The sequence below is a fragment of the Amblyomma maculatum genome, chromosome 4, assembly GCF_055883805.1.
Source record: "Amblyomma maculatum isolate TAMU_Amacu chromosome 4, ASM5588380v1, whole genome shotgun sequence".
NCBI lineage: Eukaryota > Metazoa > Arthropoda > Arachnida > Ixodida > Ixodidae > Amblyomma > Amblyomma maculatum.
Genome location: NC_139347.1, coordinates 56,017,204 through 56,043,265, shown reverse-complemented (window position 1 = coordinate 56,043,265; position 26,062 = coordinate 56,017,204). Strand labels below are relative to the sequence as shown.

At 45.8% G+C, this 26,062-nt stretch overlaps 1 protein-coding gene across 1 annotated transcript in view; it reads right to left on the bottom strand.

Moving 5' to 3' along the window:
• Nucleotides 1–26,062, bottom strand: part of rk (G-protein coupled receptor rickets) — a 162,421-nt gene that overhangs the window by 5,654 nt on the left and 130,705 nt on the right. Inside the window, exons 4-13 of the mRNA XM_084599881.1 lie at nucleotides 23,766–23,837; nucleotides 22,678–22,824; nucleotides 20,217–20,288; nucleotides 19,408–19,479; nucleotides 19,249–19,317; nucleotides 17,295–17,438; nucleotides 9,219–9,359; nucleotides 4,320–4,385; nucleotides 2,612–2,755; nucleotides 1,639–1,710 (exon numbers count right to left, since the gene is read on the bottom strand). Of these exons, the coding sequence (XP_084456007.1) occupies nucleotides 1,639–1,710; nucleotides 2,612–2,755; nucleotides 4,320–4,385; nucleotides 9,219–9,359; nucleotides 17,295–17,438; nucleotides 19,249–19,317; nucleotides 19,408–19,479; nucleotides 20,217–20,288; nucleotides 22,678–22,824; nucleotides 23,766–23,837 (999 nt within the window). The remainder of the gene's footprint in view (nucleotides 1–1,638; nucleotides 1,711–2,611; nucleotides 2,756–4,319; nucleotides 4,386–9,218; nucleotides 9,360–17,294; nucleotides 17,439–19,248; nucleotides 19,318–19,407; nucleotides 19,480–20,216; nucleotides 20,289–22,677; nucleotides 22,825–23,765; nucleotides 23,838–26,062) is intronic.

Below are 26,062 nucleotides of genomic sequence, written 5' to 3'. Positions count from 1 at the left end.
TGGACGAGCCGTGAAACGGGAATGCCGGTGCCAACACCAGAATCCCATGCACACTCTTTATCAAAAGTAATCAGGCCACGCATTTCACAACTCAGCCGTGCAGAATCCAGGTTACGGCGCCCTTAAATGCTGTTAATGTCCGAACGTAGGGCGGGAAGTCACTTTTTAAGAATTTTTTGATCGGTCTCATTCGTCTCTAGAGCTTTATCGGACTGCACGCAAAATTTGCGACGAATATAGTATGGTTTATTCCTGACCTTATGTCACCACCTCTGACGTCCCTAGCGGCGAGCCAACGCATCGACACAGTCGCTAGAAAGCGCGCGTGATCGTTCCTTGCACCTTGTAGACATTAAGCGATGTGTTCAGTTATATACTATATGGCTTATTATACGGCCGTGCTTAATGTGAGGGTGGTATCTGTACATGCATCTCATTCAACCAAGATGTTCTTGCACTATTTGCGGGCTACCCGTAAACGGTTACAGTAATATCATTCTCTGTGCTAAAGTGCGCACGAAGTAACAATTTTCGTAATATCAAGAAAATTTTTATCGCATTCGCTAACGAATGGAGCCAAAAGAGAATGAAAAAGGTTGCAGACTGTGCTCAAGGATGCTTAAGAGTGGGAATGACGAAAACCACTTCACAGGACTGTTTTCATTAACGACGGCGTCGTTGTCATCATCATATCTACTATAATAATTTTCATTATCAACAAAATGCACCGTCATTGTCATCGCTAGCATCCTCATTATCATCAACTAAATGAACATCGTTGTCATATTCATTATCATTATCACTAACTGCAGTGTCATTATCGTCGCTACTATAATCATTATCACAATGATAATGATGATAGTAACAGCATCATGATTTTCGAACAGGCACTTGGATTAGCGCCTCGACGACTGCTTGATAGCGAATCGGCTTCCGGAGGCGCGGGGACAATAGGAGAGACAGCATACAGGGTTAGGGACGTGGAGCAACTATGAGAACACAAGATGGCGACTTATGTTGTGGAGAAAAACCACTTGCGGAAGTTTTTTTTCGTAAATACCACCCGTTACAAAAAGAAAGCCCCACATCCAAATCCAAATGCAAAATCCACTATCACTAACTGCACCGTCATTTTCATTGCTACTATCATCCTTACGCAAGACAAGGAGAATTACGATCCGTTTATCACGGGTCCGGCGTGGAGTAGTGGTTTGCGCGCTTGGCATGGGGATCAGAGGGATAATGGTTCTATTCCCGGTAGAGGCGATTTTTTTCTTTAAGTGGCAGTGCGACGGACGTTTTCTAATCACACTCTAATTTTAAGGCGTGATTTTGTCGTCGCTTCAGAGTGCATGGAGCCACCCCAGTGCTTCTCCAAATCCCATAGTTGGCGCAAAAAGTTGTATTGCGCTTGAAACTCCTGTGTTACATGGTTCACTGATTGACGAAGGCTACCGTCGAAGAATACAGTACGAAGTGCAGTTGCACCGATGGCATTCTGCAGCCTGTCCATAGCCCGTTACTTCCACGTTTTAGCGATTACGCAGGCAAGTGCTCAAATGCAGGATTTAGAAACATGTTGGGAGGATTGTCTCGGGATCTTGTTATTTATACAAATTTCGGTAAATTTGTACTTACAGATCTTGAAGCTTCGCTGTAGGTACAAATGAGTCCGGATGAATCTCCCTGATGCCATTCTTCTGCAGTGCCCTGCAATGACGAGTGAAAAGACGACGAACGTTGGAAGCGTGAGGTCATACTAAAGACTACATATCCAGGTAGAACGAGAGGAAGAAGATGGCTTACACGGTATGAAGGAACACTGAATAAGGGTAGAGGGGGGAAGCCTCAGTTCGCAGGTCGAGCCAACGTTTCGACAAGTGGACTTGTCTTGTCTTCGTCTGGGCGAAGACAAGACAAGTCCACTTGTCGAAACGTTCGCTCGACCTGCGAACTGAGGCTTTCCCCCCTCTACCTTAAAAACTGCATACTATTGTACCGTGAACATCTGGCGTCGACACAAATAACTTTGAAAAAAAAAAAAAAAGCATGTCCTAAGCCTGAAATAATTCGTAATAAGCTTACTGAGTACTGAGCTACAGCATTCCTGAGGGCTGTATACAACATCTGTGCTGACACTTTTGCACGGAGTTATATCGTTGTCACAATGTTTGCACGATTTGGGGAAGAGGGCGGATCTGGGCAGGGAGGAAGCCGTGCCAGTTTTATGTGGGGACAGTTAATGAACTTAAAATGGTAAGGCAAAATGTGGACAGAAAGTAACGACGCGCGCACAGCGCCATGCAATTAATGTCAGGCGCTTTCATTGCCGGTCTGTGTTCACACCTTCTGTGCGGTAAATTTAACACTCTGTGATAAGAATCTAAATTCTCTAAGCTCTTCAAATTGACCATATTTAAGGTAGAGCTTCGGTTCACTTATCCACAGACCCTGTACGCTCCTGGACTTTATAGTCCATCGGCAAGTGGGTGGCGTGAAGCGTCACCGGAGAACTTGTCTGTAGCAGAGAAGCCCACGTGCAACATTTATAGCCGATAAGAACAAAAGAAAAGCAGGCAGAAGAAGAAAGAGATGAAAGCGCCTTGCTCACAGCACTTGCAGAGAAGTAAGCCCATGTAAGGCGGTGTCACCAATGCGTCGGATGAGGTTGTTTCCCAAGTTGAGATCGCGAAGCTTCTTCTGCGATAGGAATGGCGAGTCGTCCAGCGATGTGATGCGGTTGTAGGTCAGATCTCTGCGGGAGCGAATGTTGCCAGACAAGTGCGCACGCGAACACGGGCAGTGCATGTTAGCAGACAATCAAAGAGTAACAAAAGAAAGATAATTTTTCTTTCTTCAATACAGGGATACATACGCCTGGAGTCTAAAAGTGGCACCAATACGAGAAGTCAAGGGAGGAAAATAATTATAATTTTATGTGCACGTCGCTGATGGAATGCTACCATAATTCTGACAAGAAGCCATAAATGACAGCGCCTCGTAAAGTTTCGAGTAACTAAATATGTTGGCAGAATTTAGGCGGCGTGCAGAAATCTCTGACAGGTGCAAGCAGAAGTGACAGTTTTAAATGTGAAATTCCATGCAACAAGAAAATTGCGAGAACGAACCTAGAAAATAAGGAGAAAAAATAAAGGATGTGGTTGGTGAGAACGTACATATTGAAATACGGAGTAAACAAAAGTTGCCTCTCATAAAAAAATAAAAAATACAGCGTCCGACCTTCGTTTGCAATGTGAGCAAATTAGGCGTAAAAGAAAGTATTTCATTATCATTTTAAGACAGGGAATAAATTCGCTTGGTGAACTCATTTCCCAAGCTATGTGCACACTACCCACACATTGCAAGAAAACGCGAGCGAGATAACACCTTATCCATTCACAAAATCTTTCTCTTACGAAGCGTTCACTATAACTCCCTTCTTTAGTACCTTCGACGTACAAACTTCCTTAGCGCTTTCCTTATACCCTAGAAGATATAAGAATCTTTTCTAGCCTAGTTGCTTACTTCAAAGTTACTGTTACACTTCGCCTGCTTCTTTCAACAATATTTCTACCGTAACCTGCATGATTCATTTTAATCTTTAATTTAATATGGGTGTTTCAACCATATTTCTACCGTAACCAGCCCGATTAATTTAATATTTAATTTATTATGAGTGTTAATTATCGCCAACTGATTAAACCCAATCCCGCTGTACCGATTATCTTATGCTGGTAACAGTGTGAAAAAGATTATTAAGATATGTTCATTACCATTACCTTTACTTCATTATTTGGCGTGCCAGTCATTTAATGTTGTCGTTTACACAGTTACAAAACTAAGCAGTTTAATTTTTTGATGGCGGACAAAAATAAAACTAAGCGAACGCTTATTCTAGAGGAAACAACTACTGCGCTCTACATATTCTCTTTACAGCAGCAGCAATGTCGACTACGAGAAACGCAAAAGGAAATGTGCCAGTATTGTCCTTTTTCGTCAATGTCTTTAGTATTTTTAGTGCAGCAGTTTTTCATTTCCAGAATCGATCCTCCTGTTTGTAATTTACACAGCAAATATAAGTTAACGCATTGATAACGGTCGCCCCGTTTTTTTTTTTTTTTTTTTTTTTTTTTTGGGGGTGACAAAACTATTGTCATTAACGTGTTTGCAGTCACTAGGTTGATTGAAAATGTCTTACTAACCAACCTCAACTAAAAAAACAAAAGTGAATAACTACACTTACGAGCGAAGTAGATAAGTGTAAATAAATAAAATTGATGAGTAGATGAGATATGGCTAGCACCAAAGTAATTACTCACAAAATTAGGAGCTCCGAACAGTCAGTCAAATTAGGAACCTGCGTGAGATGATTGGACATGAGGTAGCTGAAAAGAGACAAAAGAAAAGCACAGGTGAGAATCCCGACAAGAAATTGGCTAAAATAGGCAATGGTCTAGTTTAACAATCAACGTGGACACATCACGGCCGAGTGACAAATTGCTTGCTTGGTGTAAAGAAGTGAAAAAAAAAAAAAAATAAATGACGAGTCAGAGTGATGAAGTGAAAATGGACACGGAATAGTGTCCTCCGAGACGAGTTTCCTCCGCAAAACCGCTTCACGGTAGCCGGTATGCGCGCGCTTGTTTTAGAGCGTAATCTCTATTATTAGGGTGTAACTCCGGATTTCGGCTTGCTGTGCCCGAATGGCTTTGAGTGAAGAGTGACGACCAACTTAAACAAACAAACAAACAAACAAACAAACAAACAAACAAACAAACAAACAAACAAACAAACAAACAAACAAACAAACAAACAAACAAACAAACAAACAAACAAACAAACAAACAAACAAACAAACAAACAAACAAACAAACAAACGAACAAACAAAGAAACAAACGAACAAACAAACGAACAAACAAACAAACAAACAAACAAACAAAAATAACTTCTAGACGGCACTTTGGACCACTAAAGTGTGATGAGGTGAAAGCCATAGCGCGGTGGATCGAAGCCCTCCACTATGGCAGCTCTATCTCCTTCTCTTTTTTCACTCACACCTTCCTTCCTTCCTTTGCGGCGTGGTACATGTGTCCGCGGAGAATTGTGACAGATACTGCGCCTTTTATATCCTGTAAATGAGTCTGAAATGCCGCTGATGCCTGCCGCACTAACGCCTACACCTGGTCTGCTTCTCTTTGCTGTGCGGTGCGGGGTTCGAGGAAGCACCAAATGAAAGGCGCCACACGGATGTCTGGATCGGTCCTTCTTTGAATATGTGTGTGTGTGAACAACCTTTATTACCACCAGAATGGAGGCCCCTTACTTTCCGCCCTCGGAACGTAGGCCTAGGGGACGGGGGCCGGGACATCCGCGATTAGAGGCAGGCAAAGAGGTCTTGGTTCCTTATGGCCTCTTCCGCCAGGCGGATGGCTTGCTTCTGAATAGTTGGATCCTCACTCCATAGAAGGGTTTCCCAGGCTTCTCTAGTAATTGTCTTAGCCCCTGGGGAACCAGCGCATTCCCAAATTACGTGCTTGAGAGTCCTTCTCTCCCCACACTGCTTACATTTATCGTCCTGTCTCTCATATTTCTGGACGTGATAGGCCCAGACCGGGTGAATGTAATTTCATGCCTGTAGACGCCGCCATGCGGTCGCTTCTTTGTTGCTCAGACGTTTATCCGGTGGTGGCACCAGCTTTCTGCTTTTTCTATAATTTTCTACTATTTCTGTGTAATTTATTAAGCTACTATCCCACCTCTTCCTCTTCTATGCATTAATCGCCTGGTGACGTCATGACCAGTAGTGATGATACATGACACGCTCCTTGTCGAACACTACCAGCATTCCATCGAATGCATCAAAGCTCACCGGCGTTCTATAATTAGTTTACAGGAAATTAAAGGCGCAGTATCTGTCACTCGCGGAATACCGCTATCCTAAAGATAGAAAAGGGGAATTATGATGGACGTTTCATGATCCGGGGCGTGGCGCAGTTGGTAAACCGCTCGGCTGGGGATCGAAGGGATGGAGGCTCGATTTCCGGTGGAGACAAGGTGGAGAAAAGTGTGACACCAGCCTCCATCCCGGACAGCCTCTGCCAACAGCTCCCGCTGATAACGATGAGGCATTAAAGGCTTTCGCCTTAATACAACAGTCGTGAGTTGAAAAAGATGGTGCAACGTTGAGGTAATTAAATGCAAGTGTCCACCGAAAAGTGAGACAGCTACAGTTTCTTCCTTTCCTCAAGAACCAACGTAAACAAAAAGGTTTCTTTGCGAAATCTCCACTGGAGAAATGCGTAAGCCATAGCGTTGTTGTTTTGTCCGCGAGATTGGTTGGTTGGTTGGTTCACAGGAAGGGAAAGGCGCAGTATCTGTCACACTTGCTCTGTGGACACCTGAACCGCGCCGTAAGGGAAAGGTTGGTTGGTTGGTTTGTGGGGTTTAACGTCCCAAAGCAACTCAGGCTATGAGAGACGCCGTAGTGGAGGACTCCGGAGATTTCGACCACCTGGGGTTCTTTAACGTGCACTGACATCGCACAGCACACGGGCGCCTTGCTTTTCACCTCCATCGGAAAGCTGCCGCCGAGGCCGGGATTCGATCCCGCGTCCTTGGGAACAGTAGTCGAGCGCCGTAACCACTGCACCACCCCGGCGGGGTCCGTAATGGAAAGGAGGAAGGTGGGAGTGAAAGTGGAAAGAGAGAAATGGGAGCTGTAGTGGAGGGCTACGGAGTAGTTTCGACCCCCTGGGGATCTTTAACGTGCGCTGACATCGCACAGCACACGGACGCCACTTCGTTTCGCCTCCATCGAAATGCAGCCGCCGTGGTCGGGTTCGAACCCGGGAACTCCGGCACAGTAGTCCGGCGCCTTCTTTCTTTCTTTCTTTCTTTCTTTCTTTCTTTCTTTCTTTCTTTCTTTCTTTCTTTCTTTCTTTCTTTCTTTCTTTCTTTCTTTCTTTCTTTCTTTCTTTCTTTCTTTCTTTCTTTCTTTCTTTCTTTCTTTCTTAGTACTGTCGCCCTCCCCCCTCCTTTTGACGCAAAGTTCATGTGGGCCCCTCCTGAAAAAATCGCTATGCGACTGCTACAGAGGAAAAAAACAAACAGTCGTAATCGGATTCTGAATGCGTCTCAGGAAGGTCAAAAAGTAGAATAATGCAAATTGAGGGCATAGCATACCCTCCTTGTCCTCTTATTTCATGCCCCCCCCCCCCCCCCCCTCCTTCCTCTGATTGCACTGTATTGTAAAATTCTCAGTTCCTCTTTGTCCGCTTCCCATGTGGCTGAGAATTCCTCATGTGCTTGCTTGTGATTCGCTTACTTTGGCCGCCTTGAGAAATGCTTGCCTTCCGATTCGATGCACCTGAGCAGTTTCCGAAATGAACGCTATCTTCTAGACCCAGCATCGCACCCAATGTAATCGATATCGACAAATGAACACTATATATATTCCCGTGTGCTGCACATAATACAACCAGACACTTGAAGACCGACTCCAGTTGAATAGTCGACGCAGATTCGAGAGCGGGGCGATAAAACAGTGCCCTGCCGCAGAACTGAAAATGTACGCAGTGCAGTGCGCTGTACGAGTTGTGAGTTGTGATGTGGTAGCGTTAAGTACGCCGTTAAGTACGCTAAGCACAGAAAAAAAAAATGGTTGCTGTAAATTTCATATGGCGCGGACTTCGGTACGCGCAACGCGGTAAAGGTTTATTGTTGGTTGTAAATACATGACACAAGAGTTTGGCGGAAACTTGCGTCGTGATCAAATCGAACTGGTAGGACTATTGAGAACGCTTGTGTGCCGCAGTCAGCAAAATAGCCGAGTCTAAAAAAGCAGAGTGTAATTTGTTTTCTTAATGAAGTGGTGAGCGAACAAGCATGCTGATAAGTAATTATTACCGCAGGTGTTCCCTTTCAGTCGTCCATGTCATCCCTCATAAGCATGTGATGTGCACTGTGGTTTTGCGTGTTGTATTCTAGTCCAGGTTTCTTGGACAACACCTCAGAAGATGCCAACAAACACTCGGCATCTAGGTAAGCTGTGCCTGTAGAGAAGCTGATCATCAGATAAAACAACCAGGCAGGCCCCAAGTAAACGCACCGCTACTTGTGAGCACGTCGTTGAACCAAATTGATTTTTCTTAATGCAGCCGTATTATTTTTTTATTATGACATAATACTGTCACGGTACAGTAGAGGTGAGCTAACGATTAGCTCCTTTACAGTTCCGAGAACGCGTGACTCCTCTTCTTTGTTCAAAATTTAATTGTCTTCATGTGCCGGCCGATGATACAGGCGGTAATATCATATAGAATGAATAATTGACATGTAGTATGGAAACGGCAGCTCAGTCGTTTAGGTCGCAGTTGCGGCTAGGAAAAAATAATTTCGCTCATTCAGGCAGTCATGGGTTTCGCCAGGAGTGTGCAAGCCTAATTTTAAGAGCGCACGAATTATACGCCCTCCTGTCACGGTCATTCGACGCTTCGCTCGGGACCTGTCATCAGCCAAATCCTCGCTCTCAGAGGCCGATCAAACCATTTTTTATGCATTTCTGCGAATACGCGGAACTTCAAATTGCAGCCCCAAACCACAAAACCACACTGCTTGAGAACCACAGGAAAAGCCATGTTGCGACTGCACGGAGCTCCAAAACCTGTTATTATGGGACATAAATCTTTGAGCCGCATATTTAGGAGGGGGATAGGGAGAAACGTCACTGCTGAGTTCAGAGAACAGAATGCCTCCTGATCTCCCCCCCCCCCCCCCCAACCCCCTTTCCCTTCCTGCCTTCGAGCACCGTCGGGCAGCCTCAGAGTCAGACCCCTACAAAAAAAAAAAAAAAAAAAAAATCCCGACTTCTTCCGCATTCACTGAGTCGTCAGTGGTTCAGTGGAGCACCGTTTTGGGGCCTATATGAAAATACAGCTTGTTTATTTTTTGAAGTGTATTTCGGCGGAATAGGCTAATACAGTGACAGAGTTCACGTATCTGTATTATCATATAATAGACACAGACAAGTACGGCGCAATGGCAATATTGTGGCCAATGTAGCTCTCGCTATAAAAGGGGACACCCTTATGCGCCTGTGTATGTCTTTTTTCGTGTCCTGTCTGTTGTGCATGCGAAAATTCCCGACCCTGTGATCAACAGCCGAATGCCAGAGCCACAGGCGGATTGAGATAGAGAGAGATAGAGGGGTGTTACTCACAGTATCTTGAGCTTGGGCAGCGCGCGGCACAGGTCGGCGGGCACCGAGCTCAAGCGTGCTCTGCTCAGGCGAATCTGCTCCAGCGAGTGGGTGCCATTGAGGTCCGGAAAGTGCTCCAGGCCGCGGGCCTCTTTCACCAGTCTGCGAAAAACGAGGCACTGCGTAAAGAAAAGCTCCCCATCACAGAAAACAACACACACACACACACACACACACACACACACACACACACACACACACACACACACACACACACACACACACACACACACACACACACACACACACACACACACACACACACACACACACACACACACACACACACACACACACACACACACACACACACACACACACACACACACACACACACACACACACACACACACACACACACACACACACACACACACACACACACACACACACACACACACACACACACACACACACACACACACACACACACACACACACACACACACACACACACACACACACACACACACACACACACACACACACACACACACACACACACACGCACACACACACGCACACACACACACACACACACACGCGCACGCACGCACGCACGCACGCACGCACACACACACACACACACACACACACACACACACACACACACACACACACACACACACACACACACACACACACACACACACACACACACACACACACACACACACACACACACACACACATATATATATATATATATATATATATATATATATATATATATATATATATATATAATTCAATTTCGATAATGACCAAGGGAAACACACCTTTCACGGAGAAGTGATGAAGTACACAGAGTTGCACAAACAAATAAAATACCAGGGCTGTTTAATGACTTTTTGGGCAGCTTTGAACTGCATTTACAGCCTAAGTTGGGCTAGTAGGTGCATATCAACTAGCGTAGGAAGAGAACGATGACGACGACTGAGAGAAGCAAATAGAAGCGCTTGCCTTGTGCTTGGAAGTAAAAAGCACAGCGTTGTTGTTGTTCTCCTCTAATTTGATGGCACATACCCACACAGGGGGATCGGCCAAGAATTGGGGTGCAGAGATATTAGATTTTGAGATGTATAACTACATCGAAAAAATAAATAGAAATAGATGCTAGGGAATAGAAATGTTTTGCAATTCAATGTGTTGTGCTTTCTTCTCTGTCGTATTTTGGGCTTGTTAACAACTAATGAAACGTTTTCCGCATAGACTGCACAGCAGGAACACTGAACCCCTGGCTTGAGGCCTTCGCGAAGACATCGATTGAATGATTGAAAAATAATTTGTCACCCGAAAAATCTTATCACCCCTGCCCCAGCACGCAGGCATGGGAGACGGGGGCCACCGCGTTAAAGGCTGGTTGGCAGGCCTTGGCCTATATTATAGCAGCCTCTTCCCCCAGGGAACGATGTTCCGAGGGAGCGTGAGGTCTGGGCTTCGCAGCAGGGTCTCCCAGTTCTCTGGGTATTCTCTTATTATGTGGTTGAGGGTCCCTCTCGCCCCGCACTGATTACACCTGCTATGATCTCTCGTCTCGGGGTACAATATGGTACGCTAAGACTGGATTCATAAACCTGTTATTTTGCAAGCGCCTCCATGGAACAGCTGATTTGTTATTCAATTTTGTGTCAGGCGGGGGTACCAGCTTACATGCCGATCGATAATAGTTGATGATATTTGTATAATTTAGCAACCATTCCTCGTCACCCCAGTAGTCGAGGGGACCCATGGCTGCCTGGCGAGCAGTCCCAACGCAAGCAGTCGCTCTTTCGAAGTACACATGGGTATAGTTGCTCCCTTTATGCATTTGCGTATGAAGGCGTCTGTCATGTCCCTCTCCGCCGCTTTGATATCCAAGCATTGTGTTCCGTAGCTAATTATGATAATAACGTACGCTTGTACTAGTTTCATGTGGTTTCTCTCTTCAGTCCGACTACTCTGCCGGAGTATCCGGGTTCGAACCCGACCACCGGCGGTTGCATTTCGATGGAGGATAAACGAAAAGTCGTCCGTGTGCTGCGAGATGTTTGCGCACGTTAAAGATCCCCAGGTTGCCGAAATTACTCCGTAGCCCCCCGCTACAACTCCTCTTTCTTCCTTTCCACTTTCACTCCCACCTTCCTCCCTTCACTTACGGCGCGGTTCAGGCACCCACAGAAACAAGTGTGACAGATACTGCGCCTTTTCTCTCCTGTGAACAAATTATTGTACTCTCCAGTCCTCTGCCCTTGACGGTTACGCGCCTAAAAAAACCCACATTGAGATGCTCGAGGTTCTTATGACCTCTCCATTATACCCATTGGCCTGGAGGATCAATCCGAATTTTCTAAACTGTTCCACCTTTCGCATTTATATACCTGCTACCTCATTATTTATGTCCGTAGATGTTTTGCATCGGAGATGTTTTGGATTATACACAAAAAAATTGGAGGCTTATCAAGGTTAAGCCCAGTGGATGAGAAGCATGTTAAGCAGCTGCCTCAGTGTGGATGGGGCTAAGTAACGGAGACGTGGTTTTAGGTTAATCGTCGTACTTTATTCTTTGCAGCACGACAAACACACTCTTATGGTCCGTAAATGCATGACTCTTGGTTTGCACGTCACTTACGCATACACGCCCGGCGCAAAGACGCTGGCGCGGTTGCGGGCACAGAGACTGACGCGACGGCGGGCGCGCGCCGCTTCATCCCTGGCGTGACGTCACATATCACGTGATGCAGCAATGGTGGCGCCGCCGCCGCGTCGCGCGCGACGGCGCGAACCGAAGCGTGCAGGCCTCCGCCGGGCGACGTCCGACGGCGCGATATGAGGCCCCATCTGCAGCCGGTGTGACATCATCACGTGACGTCAAATCATGTGATCTCACTTTAAGGTCAATGGTGGCCACCGCCGGGAGGCGACCGACGGCGTGATATGAGGCCCCATCTGCAGCCGGTGTGACGTCACGTGACGTCATGTCACGTGACCCCACTTCAGGGTCAATGGTGGCCACCGCCGGGCGTCGCGCGAAGGCCCGAGACCTACGTTAATATGCTTCGCATAAAAGAGCCGCCCTGCAAGTTGCATACTCAACAATGATGTCAGTACCAGATAGCAACAGGTTCTTGACTTCCGCATCGACCCAAATAGTGATGAATTTTAGGCCTTCATGGAGCGATTATAGGCAAGCACTTCGAACTGCTGTCGAAGAAAACGAGGTTTGATACAATGAGGATGCTGTTGGGGACATGGCTAGGCGCATAGGTTTTGTTGGAACTAAATTTATGCCCGTTCATATTCACACCAACCAGGGTTGTATTTGCCATCAAGGAGAAGTTAACTGCACACACGGCTTGGCTACTTCTAGGTGATTTGTTATCCAACTTAGCTGAGCAGCGGATTGAAGTCCAGTCTGCCTCATGGTGGTACTGTGCGCCAACCAAAGCTCTGCAAATTTGACGATGGGCAAAGGCAGGGTGCAGCTGCCTTGGTTTTGGTGAACGGCTCAACCGCGCCTCTCTTCAATCCCGACCGCGCTTCATTGAAGGCGAAGCACAAAAGGCTTACTCGTGCTGTGCCATCACAAATTGCAAAATTGGTTTACAGGAAAGGGAAGGCGCAGTATCTGTCACACTTGTGTGGGCACTTGTACGGCACCGTAAGGAAAGGGAGGAAAGTGAGACAGAAAAAAAGAGGGAAAGTGGTACCGGACGCGTATTACAAACCATATCCCGTAGGAGCACTCGAGCAGGCGACGCTCTGGCCAAGTGCGCCTCCATTGAGAGGCCGTGCTCTGGTGCTGCTCTGGCGCTGCTCAGAGAAATCACGCGCCAGAGCGTCGTCTGCTCGAGTTCTCCTACGGGATATGGTTTGCTAATACGTGACCCTGCTGCACTCCGAGGACCCGGTTCGGCAGAAGATCGCCACAGACCGGGCTGCCGAAGTCATAAACCATATAGAATACATAGGAATAATGAACGTTTGAATGTAGTGGGCCCGTGCAGGGGCCCAGGGGCATGCATGTCCCAAACTGCTTCGTTATAATAAGGTTATTACTACTACTGGTGCCACAGTGGAGGGCTCCGGAATAACTTCGACCACCTGGGGATATTTAACTTGCACTGACATCGCACAGCACACGGACGATTTTGCATTCCGCCTCCATTGAAACGGCTGCCAAGGTCGGGTTCGAACCTGAGTACTGTGGTTCAGTAGCCGGGCGTCTTGACCACTGTGCTTTGCGTTGATTATCTACGTTAACTATCCCCACATGGTTATTTTTTTCGGAGCTGTCCTCCTTTCCTCTATCATTAGGCCGTAGGTCTCTTTCTATCTTCTTTTCCTCCGTCCTTCACCTCAATGCGTGCTTTAGGAGTCCTTGTAACGCTTTTATGTCCTCTTGTAGCACTTTCTCACGGAAATAAGAAACCGCACGGAACGGGATCGAACTTGGGAGTTATTCGTGGCAAGCGAGTATGGAACGCTGTAGCTATCGCGAAGTGCAAGACGCTCATGCGCTGTGCATTGCACATCATCATCTCCATCAACTTACATCTGCTTGTAAAAGTTTTCGTACATCTTTAGTACGTACACCCATAATAGTTTAGTACTGAGGTTTCACAGCCACAGTGAAATTCGGAATATTTTTGAGTCCATTTCTCCTTAGCTTGTATGTTCTAGGGTGTGCGAATATTCGAAATTTCGAATACTACCGGAATATGTATTGTTAATAGATTCGTATTCGTATAGGTCCTCAAGTGGTCAAAAGCCCCGCCGGGGTGGTGCAGTGGTAAGACGCCCGACTACTGTGCTGGAGTACCCGGGTTCGAACCCGACCTCGGCGGCTGCGTTTCGATGGAGGCGAAACAAAGAGGTGTCCGTGTGCTGTGCGATGTCAGCGCACGTTAAAGATCCCCAGGTGGTCGAAATTACTACACAGCCCTCCAATACGGCTCCTCTTTCTCTCTTTCCACTTTCACTCCCACCTTCCTCCCTTCCATTACGGTGCGGTTGAGGTGTCCATAGAAAACAAGTGAGACAGTTACCACACCTTTCCCTTCCTATAATCCTATAAATCCTATAAATCAACCAGTCTATGCTGTCGCAGACGCGACTTGACTCGCCCCCCCCCCCCCCCCCGTTCCTCGTTTTCTCCGGTTGCTGCATCGCTCGTGCCTACATCATTCGCCGCTGCGCTGAGTGTAGCCCCCCCCCCCCCCCCCTTTCCTGCGAGGCTCCGGTTGCCGAAGCGTCGGCTAGAGCTGGAGGGATGAAGGGGGGGGGGGGGAGCGGAGCTGGTTACGAGGCCGACGCCGACGACGACGACGCGAAACCCAGGAACGGGCGCCAAAGAGCTGCGCTCTAAAAATTCACGGTCCTGCTACTGGTTCTGTAGCTGAACCATCTCCGCTGCCTCGTGCGGACAGAGGAGAAAATAGAAAAGAGGGAGTCCACGAAAAAAAGTGGTAGATACTGCTTTTTTTCTCTCTTGTAATCCAATTATTGTAATTATTAATTTCCGAACAATAATAATATTTCAAATATACCGAAAACTTCCGAATTTCAAGGTGAATTAACTTGCTCAGACCCAGATCGTCCTGCAGCGTTTTGAAATTCAACAGAGCTTCACTCCACTGCGAGCCTCCCCGTAATGCTTCAAATCATGAATTTCGCGGTGGAGCATCCTCAAAACATGATGGAGCCATCAATGTTTTGTACCCAAGCACTTGATGAAACAGAGAAAAGAAAAACGTCGTTTTTTATTCGGTTTCGTCTGAAATGCAGGCGTCTGTCTTACAGGTGTTCATTGGATAAAATTACTGTGATGCAAACAGCCTTTCGGCAGCTTTTCCAAGTGCATTCGATAATTTGATCTTTTAAATAATCGCACATTTTTTGTTTCAATTCGGCTGCATTAACGAGAGTTTACTATATTCAGCAGCGATATGTCAGTTCCACCCGTTTTAATGCAGATCCTCGTGTACAAAAACTGGTATACGGAATCTTCTGTAAATGTTTCAATAGGATATGGACACTATTCACTACCAAGTTTAGCAGGCGGCAGTTGGGGCAACCCTGTATTGCGGAGACGCCATAACGTTGGGCAGTTCAAAACTAAAAGCACACACAAAAAAGAAACGCTTCCGACGCATCGGCGCCGGTCTATCGGCGTTCTTCCTGCTGCGCGCCGCTCATTTGTCGGACACTTGAGACGCCGTTTGCAACGCCGTCCAACCAGAGCGCGGATTTCACCGACGCCGTACCCTGATTCGCCACCTACCCTCTATCTCTCCTTCTTTCCCTCTCTCACGTGGCGTTGTGCATACCATTGCTGCCAGTAAAGCTGCAATGACGTCACGTGAATAAGCTCTATATACAGTTCTGTGTAATTCTATAGTTCAAATTGCAAATATCGTATGAACTCTGAAATGAACAAAGCTGACGGCAGTTGATATTTTTCAGTTTTCACTTGTTTCTTTACTGAACAGTACTCGATATTTGTTTCGATATTCAAATAAGATTTTTTTTTTTTTTTCACATTCGTATTAGAAAATTTCAATATTCGTTCAGCCCTAGTTAAAGCTTTATCCTTTTTCCCCCCAGTGGCAGCCTCTAAAATCATGCGACGCGTCTGTGGCGCAGACTCGATGTTATTTTGTTTTACTTCAATATGCAATTAGTCATCACAGCCGGCTGCGCGTTCAAGCCGGCTATCACCAAGTCACTTCGACCGAGGAGCACAGTAGAAAGACTAGGAGCTACTTTCAATGTTTGACATTTGCACAGCAGACTAGAAAAAAAAGGAGACATTTGGAGAAGTGCTATGTACCAAAATACGACATACGGTGGTGTTTATTGTCTGATATAGCCTCATAAGGAACTCCCGAGAGCTATGTACCAAGCGAGCAATACAGTGGCGTCAAATTTGGCTGAAGTTGAGTGGCACGTGTTACCTTTGCTGGTATACAGTTCATACGCAGGAGCCGAAATAATATGTGTGCTCTCTACTTTTGCTGATTCGGGTGTTTTCTAAATCCCGCAATACTAAAACACATGGACCCGACATTCACGGGTAGGTGCGAATTCTGCGGGCAGTATGCTGACCTATACCGCATGGTGTGGGCCTGCCAGCAAAATACAAAACTAAAAGCAATAAAACAGCCAACTAGGGAGGGCTGGGAGGCGGCCCTGTCCAGCTCGGACCTGGAGGCCCAGCGTGTCCTGGTCCAGAAAGCTCGGGCAGCGGCGGCGGCCAATGGCGTCCCGGAATAGGGTCTGCCACTCAGCTCCACAACCAAACGCACCTCCCAATTCTCAAATCATATCATCGTAAATAAATGTTTTTTTCCTCCTCCTCAGCATTTCAGGGCGCACTCGCTTGCAGAGCGCAAGGTCAGCGGCAATGCGGAGTCGGCGTAAAATAGCTATTCGTCTCTATTAAAGCCCGTTAAGAGCTTGGATAAGACATACATAGCCCAACTGTGTCTTACTTCGAGCCAAATAATTCATTTTAGTGACATTCCTAGCAAAAAACTGTGTTTTGCGCAAGGAATATTTAAGGCAAAGGGTAGATCGTACCACCCGCAGCATGCGGAACTATTGCAGGCTTCATGATAATTAAAAGGATAAAAGAGAGCTGGTATTACGGTGCTTGTTTCTCCACCTTCTCTAAATACTTAAACTCAGGGAAAAATCTAGTTTAACTCGCATATCAGTCTCCATTTCACCTTCAGGAAAACATTGGAAAATACATATTGTCAAGTATTGACAATATGCATTTCCAAGATTTGCATTTGCATTTGCAAATGCAAATTTTGCATTTAATTGCATTTCCAGTTCCAAGATTTACGTGGAGTACGAAGGGTGCCAAGAAGATAAAAATTATGGCTGTTTTAAAGAGCATACGAGGGCTGATGAGTGCGGAGAATGATATTCAGCGCAGCAAGCATTGCTTTATTAGATATACATCAGCCACTCATGCTTCCTTCGTTCCAAGGCAACTCGGTGGTTTGCTAAGGCCACGGGCACAGACAGGTGTCACGGGTGTCTACTCACAGCCTCTTGAGGTACGGCAGCCGCGAGAAGGTCTTCCTGTCGAATGACTCCAGTGGATTGTTGGCCAGTTCGAGCAGGGTCAAGGCACCGTTGCTTCGAAAGGAGTTCTCTCCCAGGAACCGTATATGGTTGTCAGATATAATGCTGCAACAGACAGAGAGTAGATAGGCGATAGTAAAACTTCACAATTTGCCCAAAATATGATCAACGATATTTATGTACGGCCTGATTATAAAGGCTTGCTCACTCATAAAAGAGATATGTTGGGTTTTATTCAGTGCAACAAAAAGAAAGTTTTGTGGTTGGTCCACTGATGGGAGATGAATGTTCCGCTTGCCATATAAACTACGAACTTGTCACGAGTGACACCGGCAAAACAAACGCACAACGAGAACATGAGCAGCCAGACTTGCTGCTTCTATCTGCAGCGTAGTCGACTTCTTTTCATTCATATTTTGCTTTGTCCTTTTAATTTAAAAGTGACTGAGAAACTTCTTTCGTCCAGATGAATGGGTCGACGAACGCACATGCCTCGGATGTTACGGCGCATAACTTACGGAATATTGAAAAGCAGAAAATAATCGTCGGAAATCAACAATTTTTTAGTTCTCCCTTTTGACTTATGCCTTTCATATTTTACGGGACGATGAGCCGGCCATCCCCGACTCGTCAGAACACAACGTATTTTTTTCTTCCCCCGCTTGCCGCATCCGTGTCAGCTTCATTGTACCCGCCTCATCTCTCTCTCTCTATCTTTTTTAATACGCGTTCATTACTGCCTACGACCTGCTCACGGGACCTGCTTGCTTGTTCGCGAAGTGCCGGTGATCTGCAGGTCATGTAGAAAACTATTGCTGTGCGCAACAAAGTGATAACTTTCCTGTTCTGCCAATTTGTTTACAGTTCCACCTGGCGTATACGACAGCAGCAATTGAACGACAGTTTAGATCGTGGCATGACGGTGTCAGTTCCCGTCTAGCTCTACCGTTGCTAGCTGAGTACGTTTACTGTGTTCCCTTTCATTTCGAACATGAAGTGTTCCATACAGTAACAAAAATGGCGCGAAAGCCCAGTTGTTTTAACTTTAGCCTCAGTTTACTTTAGCTCACAACGATCACCTCTTGCAATCTTTCTTCTACTTCTCGACTTCAATTTTCATGGCGAGTAACGGAGGGCTGTAGTTCAGTCAGGCGCCAAAACAGGGTCCCTCGAGGAAAGATCACAAAAGGCGATCATTCCGAGTTACGTAAAATTTATCTTGAAGTGAAAAAAGTCGCTCAGTTTGTCAAATATCTCGTTAGAAATTTGCACCAGTGAGCGTAAGGCTACATCACATCAATAAGCCTAGCCCTTCTATCGCGAATCTAAAGCATAGAAAAGAGTTTTTTTGCTGTTCGCATTAGTTAGAACGTAGAAAAGGCAGCCGAAAGTCAAACAAATGCTTTCAAAACAGGCTTACTGAATGAACCACACGGCATGATATGAGAGCGAGCAATTTGAGGCCATACAATTCACACGCAGCCTCCATCAAATGGTAAGGAACGTGCTAAACTCCTTACCAAGCGGTGTTACACGTGTCCCACAAGAGAGCCCGCCGTTAGCGTTTGTCCCATGTGCGATAATCTCTTTACTTTCGACCGAGAACTGGACTTTTTTCCCCCTAAAAAACTAATTAAAATATTCACGAAGCCCAACTTTGCAGTACCTATAAGGCCATGATTCAACTAGCCTAGGTTCGCCTAGTATTAGGTGCAATGTTTTTCATTTGGACCCATTACTAGCCGTAAAGGCTATGGGTCCAACCAACTGTTCGTGTACTGTTTTTTAGCGCAAATAAAGAAAATAAAGGCGAAAAAAAATGCTAAGAAGTCAGGTTAACGGTTAAAGTGCCAGGCTGGGTATTCTAAGCAGCGCGCAGAGACAGCTAACAGTAAGTGCGAAATGTTGCTCTTACAGCTCTTTAAGCATGGGCAATGAAGACAGTGCAGTTGGCAAGTGAGTCAGCTTGTTGTGGCTCAGGTCTCTGCAAAAGGGAAGTGAAAGTACACAGGCAATGTAGGTTCTGCAAAACACGAGCGCAATGCAAAAGCGGGGAGAGGAAAGAGGCACTCACACTGCCTGCAAAGACCGTAAGCCATAAAATGCGCGAGGGTCGATTTTGCTGATATGATTCTTTCGTAGAATGCTGAAAGAGAACAAAGGGAAAACGAGTGAGTGAAAAGACTGGCATCTCGAAATAACAAAATCTTATATGACCTGATAATAGTAAGAAAGGCTGCATTTGAAAAATGGTAGTAACAGAAGCAATGCTTTAATACTAATTTCCCTTTACAGTTGTACCGAACAAGGCTTTGTTCTACTTTCGACAGTCAAAATACTTTGGAAAATGCACGCGAGTCATCCGAGAGATATTTTACATCTAGACATTAATTTTTCTTTGCCGCGAAATGAACTCGAAGGTGGAGCAATATGATGCAAAATAATGAAATGTGATTATGGCATCGCTAGCATGCGCGCCAGTATGTGTGCGTGCGTGCGTGCGTGCATGAGCGCACATACTTTTCGTGCGCTGTGTACGGCTATTTCGTGAATGCATGCGTAAAAAAGGAAAAATTCTATGAAGAATGAGCCCAGTTATTTTCTGAGTAATCTGCCACATTATCTGCCTCTCTACTCTGAATAGAACATAAGACATGGCCGGTACCACCAACCGCTACCTTATATCCGCTTGTAGAAAAAAAGGCCTCGAAAACAGCATGATTCTGTCCTGGCACCTGGCTAATGGCAGTGTGGGTAGCATGAAATGTTCCTACACTGACACCCTAATACAAAGCATGCTCGAGACGACGAGCTGTCACAGCCGTGTTAGCAGCAGGGCTTCGCGCAAAGTATGCGCCATAGCGGATGGTGGAGTGCACTCACAGGACTTCGAGGCGCGATGAATTCCCGAATGCGTAAGGCTTCAACTCCTCGATGAGATTCTCTCCCAAACCTCTGAAAAGAAAAAATAGAGAAACAATACCTGGAAAAGAGCGACAAAACTCAGCAAATGAGTATTCAGGGATACGCTCATCCAGAAATTACTCATCTCCGCATCAGCCATTTCAAGAATGGCACTTTTTTCGCGCTAAGCTCAGGAGGCGGGCGGCAGGGATGTCATGAATGAGTCTTGATTTCTAGACTTGAGAATAACTACAGAGTTGAGTTCTATCTCACGATTTTTTTTACCTATCTTTCTTGGAAAATGTGAAGCAAATTCAAGGCTAGACGAATTACGCGCAGCTTGAACCAAATTTTTGTTAGGTTAAAAAGAAGCTAATCTGCTGTTTTTTTTTTTTTTTTCACAATTCGGGTAAAACATGCCAAGTTGTTTTGCGCCATTATTTAAAATAAAGACGTCGCATATTTAACCGCGATGATGTTTAGGCTTTTGCTTCCTACGCTGGAGAAATGCGGAGGAGCTGGACGATGACGCTGAGTTGTGAAATTTCCACAGTTTTCGCCTACATCCTGCCCTATGCCTGGGGGCGCAACCGTAGGCAACATTACCACACCGCCCGCTACTTCACCAAATCCATCTATAAGTGTCAGCAGGGTTTGACTGCACGCCGTGGTTGCGAGCACATTGTTATTGGAAATACTATTACAAAAAGGTTCGACTTGGTTTACTTGCAAGTTGCACACATGAGATTACCTTCAGCTCACCCAATTTTGAAACCTCTTCAGTTTCCTTTTTAATGTGTTGTGAAGATCACCAGCAAGAAGAGAGCTTTCCAGCAATGCGCATTCGCAAGAATGAAATGCCGCGAATTTTCGAACCCTCAAGGCACAATGCAGGAAGTCAGCCGCACCACCAAGCGGAAAATTCAATATTTGTGAGAAAGAGTAAGAGACAGATTAAGAGCCGCCAGAGACGTTGCTACTGTGGCGCAATTGATTAGCGCCCAACTTTTGAGCGCTGAAGAAAGAAGTTCAGATCTCATTGTTCATCACACACTTTTATTCCCACACTTACTTACAAATTAAGCATAAATACCAGTATACACAATTTGCCAACATTACTTTCGGCTATGTTGCCTTTTAGGTTGACCAGAGATGCTTGTGAGCAAAACACCCAAAAATGTTGCACGTTTTCTTGGAAAGAGTCGTCAGCGCATTTTTTTTCACGCATTGTTTACTATCGCGATAAAAATCAATACTCCCGCGTATCTTCCCTCGGAAGGCTCCTAGTTTTGCTACTAGTTTTCAAAAACACGCGCCACTAGTCTTCTACGAGCGCAGGACAAACTTCACAAGTAAAATTTCGGTACGCATCGGAAGCTCAAACTATTCATCATCATAATCATCATCATCATCATCAGCCTGATTATACCCACTGCAGGGCGAAGGCCTCTCCCATATCTCTCCACGTAACCCGATTCTGTGATAGCTTCAAACTATTTATGTCAATATGCTAATTAAAAATAGTTTACAATGGTGTACAGTCGCCTCCGATATTTTACCGGCGCTGCGACAGGGGACGAGGAACAAGAAGAGACGACAAGACAAGCGCTCGGACTAACAACTGAAGGTTTAATGAAACATACAAGGAAATATATTTTCACATGACAACCAGAAGCGCATGCGCTATCCCTTCCCGCCAAAAAAACCAATACATACAGCTATGCATCCAAATATGACAGTTCACAATCATTGATAATTACTGATGGTGCGCTAACGCACGGGTCAGTATTTTTATGGATGTGATAGGCTTCACTGATTTTTCTGGTCAATTTGTTTTCATTCCTGACAATAATCTTAGCTTTATCAAGGATCGGAGTGCATGCTTTTTTCCTTCAGTTGTTAGTCCGAGCGCTTGTCTTGTCGTCTCTTCTTGTTCCTCGTCCCCTGTCGCAGCGCCGGTAAAATATTGAAGATGAACCAACCAGCTCAAATCTCTGTGTTACTAAAGTCGCCTCCTAAGGCAAACTGCGATACCAAAAGAGGCGTTAGCACAATGCATCATTGACAGAAAGTAAATACGCAAAAATTCCAAAATATTAAAATTGAAATAATAGAATCGCCTGCTACTGCCGTGAAAGATCGCTTCATATGAAGAGGGTATGCAGACCGCAAGGGAATGATTCCCCCTTATCTATATAGGAAGCCTTCTCTTGTAATACAGTCTTAGGTCAATAGCGGGAATCGGATATATGTAAGCGTTGCAGAGATTAAGATGCGCGGATGGGTTAGGAAGCTTGAGAGGGGCAAGAGATCAGAACCTGGCCCAGAACAGGGTTAAAATGACGAAAGCATCTGCCATTCAGCGGACGTAGTAAGCCTGATAAAGATGTTGGTGATGAAGATGATGACAAACAATGAATGCCGAGATGCGGGACCTTACAATGCTTCCAGTCCTGGAAGAGATTGGACGCACTCCACGGGTACCCGGTACAGCTGGTTGCTGTCTAGCCACACCTTCCGCAGCCTCCGGTGATAGGAAGGTTCCGTCGGAGGGGGCACCTCGGTCAGCCGGTTCCTGTTGAGGTGCCTGCATTACAAGGGTGAGCGGGAAGGACGCCGTTCATTGCACCTTGTGGCCAATCCTGCTGACAAGGCGGCTGTCAATTAAATACGGAGTTTAGGCTGCATTCATCGGACCACGCTGTAGCAAAATTATCGATACCGGGAGGCTTCCTCAGTGACGCAGTACAGTGACTATCTGGAAATCTGCACATGAGCTCAGAGAGTTGAATTTAATCGGCTGTGCCTCATGTTGCATACTTGAACCACGCTGCCAAGTTTCAGAGCGCTTGTTTGGTTTCATGGTTTCATAGAGCCAATCAGTTTTGAAAAGCTTTTGTATAAATGCGCGGCATTCTAAAGTACCTATGTTTCATTTTTAGAAGACTCACAAGGTAATAGGCTCCTGACCCGAAAGCCTTAAAACTTCATAAAGTAATTGATTTCGCTTAAAGAAAAAGTGGAACTATTATGTGGAATTCGAACCCATGACCTTTAGTTTGTGAGCCCCATACTCTACAGACTAACCCTCGGAAGGCTCTTACGTCATTGTTACAAATACCAGGTCGCGGCAGGCCCGCTTGCATGACTTCGGAACAAGCCAAGGTTCGTGTGTATGTCTTGTGGTCTTTAACGTAAAGTAGTAAATCAACGGCTGCGTGTTAATGAGTAAGCGTATAATTAGAGGGAACCACTGGCCGCTATCGCGACATATCCTAAAGGCGGCGCTTGAGTGCTCCCCCACCCTCTTTATTTTGTATTACCCCTTTATAGCAGTGGCTGGTTGCAGCAGGAACAACGTGTTTGAATTGAGGTTGGGGTACCATGTATTTGAGTGACCTTTTACACCGAAAAATATCTCTTTTGTACTCCCCTACCCCTCGCCACATTATATAATTTTTCCAAATGACAGGTACAAGCACCGAGTGAGCGAAGCCGGCATATTACAGTTTTTTTTCCGGGCCTTACAAAGTTTCCAGGGCAGGCAGCTGTCTGAGGGCATCCCATGGAACCTCTGTGAAGTTGTTGCCCTCGAGTGACCTGGAAGAGTCGAAGGGTGGGGATTATGAATTAGGACAAGAAGGGGACGAGTTCGCTTCATTTGTGCCAAACGTTTCTCTTATTTAGGCTACGCATTCGAGGATAGATGAGAAAGAATAGACATCGTTGTGCTTCACCACAAGCAAACCATGTGGTGCGGGCGTTCAGTCACACCGAGAACAGAGCAAGCAAAGCACAAGAAACGCAATAAATGGATTCGGGTTACCACAGAAGCATCGATCACTTGTGTCAATGTCGACCGAGGAAAAAAATAACAAAAACAATCAAATAGATAAGTCTGCGAACAAATCTGGTTAAGCTGCGTTTTGGTAGGAAGTTGAAACCAATAACCGAATAGCTGAATGTGTCCCGAGCTGTTTATGTTAAAAAAGAAAATAATTACACAGTCAGCTCAGAGACGTTCCGCCCTTTACTGCGACAAATAAACGATATCGATAGCTATGTAGCCCCCTCCCACTTCCTCATCTTACCGCCCCAGAGCTGCCTTACCCTTTTCTCGCCTAACCTCACAGAAGAACGTCCTGTAGCGCGCTAGCTCTTCGGTCCCCTGTACAGGTATAACGTACTTCAGCAAGAGGGCGAATGTAAGTGTTTTCAGCTGAGACATATTACGATAAATGTGGATGCCAATATGGCGCTGGGAAAAATACCCTATACGTAGTTTCGCTGCAAACAAAAACAAGGCATGCACAAAAAAGCGTCGTTTCTCATGACAACTCAGTCTTGGAGATAAACATGGACGGAAGGGACAGAACGTACGCTCTGCTGCCTCATAAAGCTCCATGTCTACGTTTTTCAAAGATAGCTGTCCGGAAGCAGGGACACGAAACGAAGGCAACAGTGCGATGTAAAAGAAATCAAAATATAACTGCAAAAAGATCCAGACAAACTAAAAGCTAAAAAAGAACGAAAAATATTGCCTTCCTAAGATACCTGCCAAGATGCATGCGCATCTAGTATCGCCTAGCCAGAGTGGGTGGGCGTACTGACGCAGACGTTTTAATAAATGCTGAACGGACAAACACGTACGGAAGAGCAATACTGTACATAAAGCTCGAGGCTCCCAAGAAAGAATACGTTTCCTGCCATTCCGACTGGCTCACATAATCCCCAGGAATGGCAGAAGCCGAGTCAACGCAAGCCATCGCCAGTCGTATACCGTTTTCGGACCAACAAAAGGCGGATGCGCTCCGGTACAGATGGGGGCCGTCCACTCACGCCAAATTGGATTCGCTTTGTTAACACTCGGCTGACGTACTACACATCCCAAGCTTAGCGAGCCAGGCTTTTGCAAGTAACCCAAAAACGAAAGTTTGTGCAAGAAGAGTATATTTTATTAGCATGAACGACGCCAGAGACTGAAAGGCTCCTAAGGATGAAGAAAGTGGGAAACCAAAAAGAAGCAAAAAAAAAAAAAAAAAACTATCAGTGCAGACGCGTAAAAGCGGTGCGCTATACGGCTGTCTGGGATAGTGTGTAGCGAGCGTTAACTGCTTCTGGGACGTCTTAACCTAATTGAGATTGACTCTCACCCGTGACGTAGTAACGCAACGGGGGTTAATGCGCTCTAAGGGAACAAAACTTCCGGACTGCCGAGTTCTCGTCACGCATGGTATCGAAGAGAGCTGATAGCTTTTAAATACATCATGACAGGCTTTCCTTCGTATTTCCTTAACTGAGTTTCGGGTACTATTCTTGAGCTAGAAAGAAGCCCGATAATAATTAAGTCAGAGCTCAATGAATGTATTTTGACAAGCGCACGTCGCTTGACGATATCGAGGGCCGTTTGTTAAAGAACTCTCTCAAAACTCTCTCTGAAACTCGCTTCGGACTGCGCAATCTTAAGATGTGCAAATTGAAATAAACAGCCGGTCTCCTGATGAAACCGTACTAGTTAGAGGAAACAGCTGCTGGTTGGCATCGGATAATAGCCGATTCTCGTTTCCGTATTCTCAATATACAGATTCAGAGGGTTGTGATATGTGCCTTGTGAAGGCAAACAATAACGAGGTCCTGGACAAGTAATGGTCACTACCTACTCCTGGGTATGCGACATGTCAGCAGAAAGGCGAACCGCAATGGCAGCAGTGCCACCGGTGTAAATGAATATAGAGCGTACGAAAGGAGATTGAAACTCGATTTGTCTGCGAAATTTCAGCTAGAATATCTACGCTATTTCTTGAACACAGTGTAGCCTGTTCTTC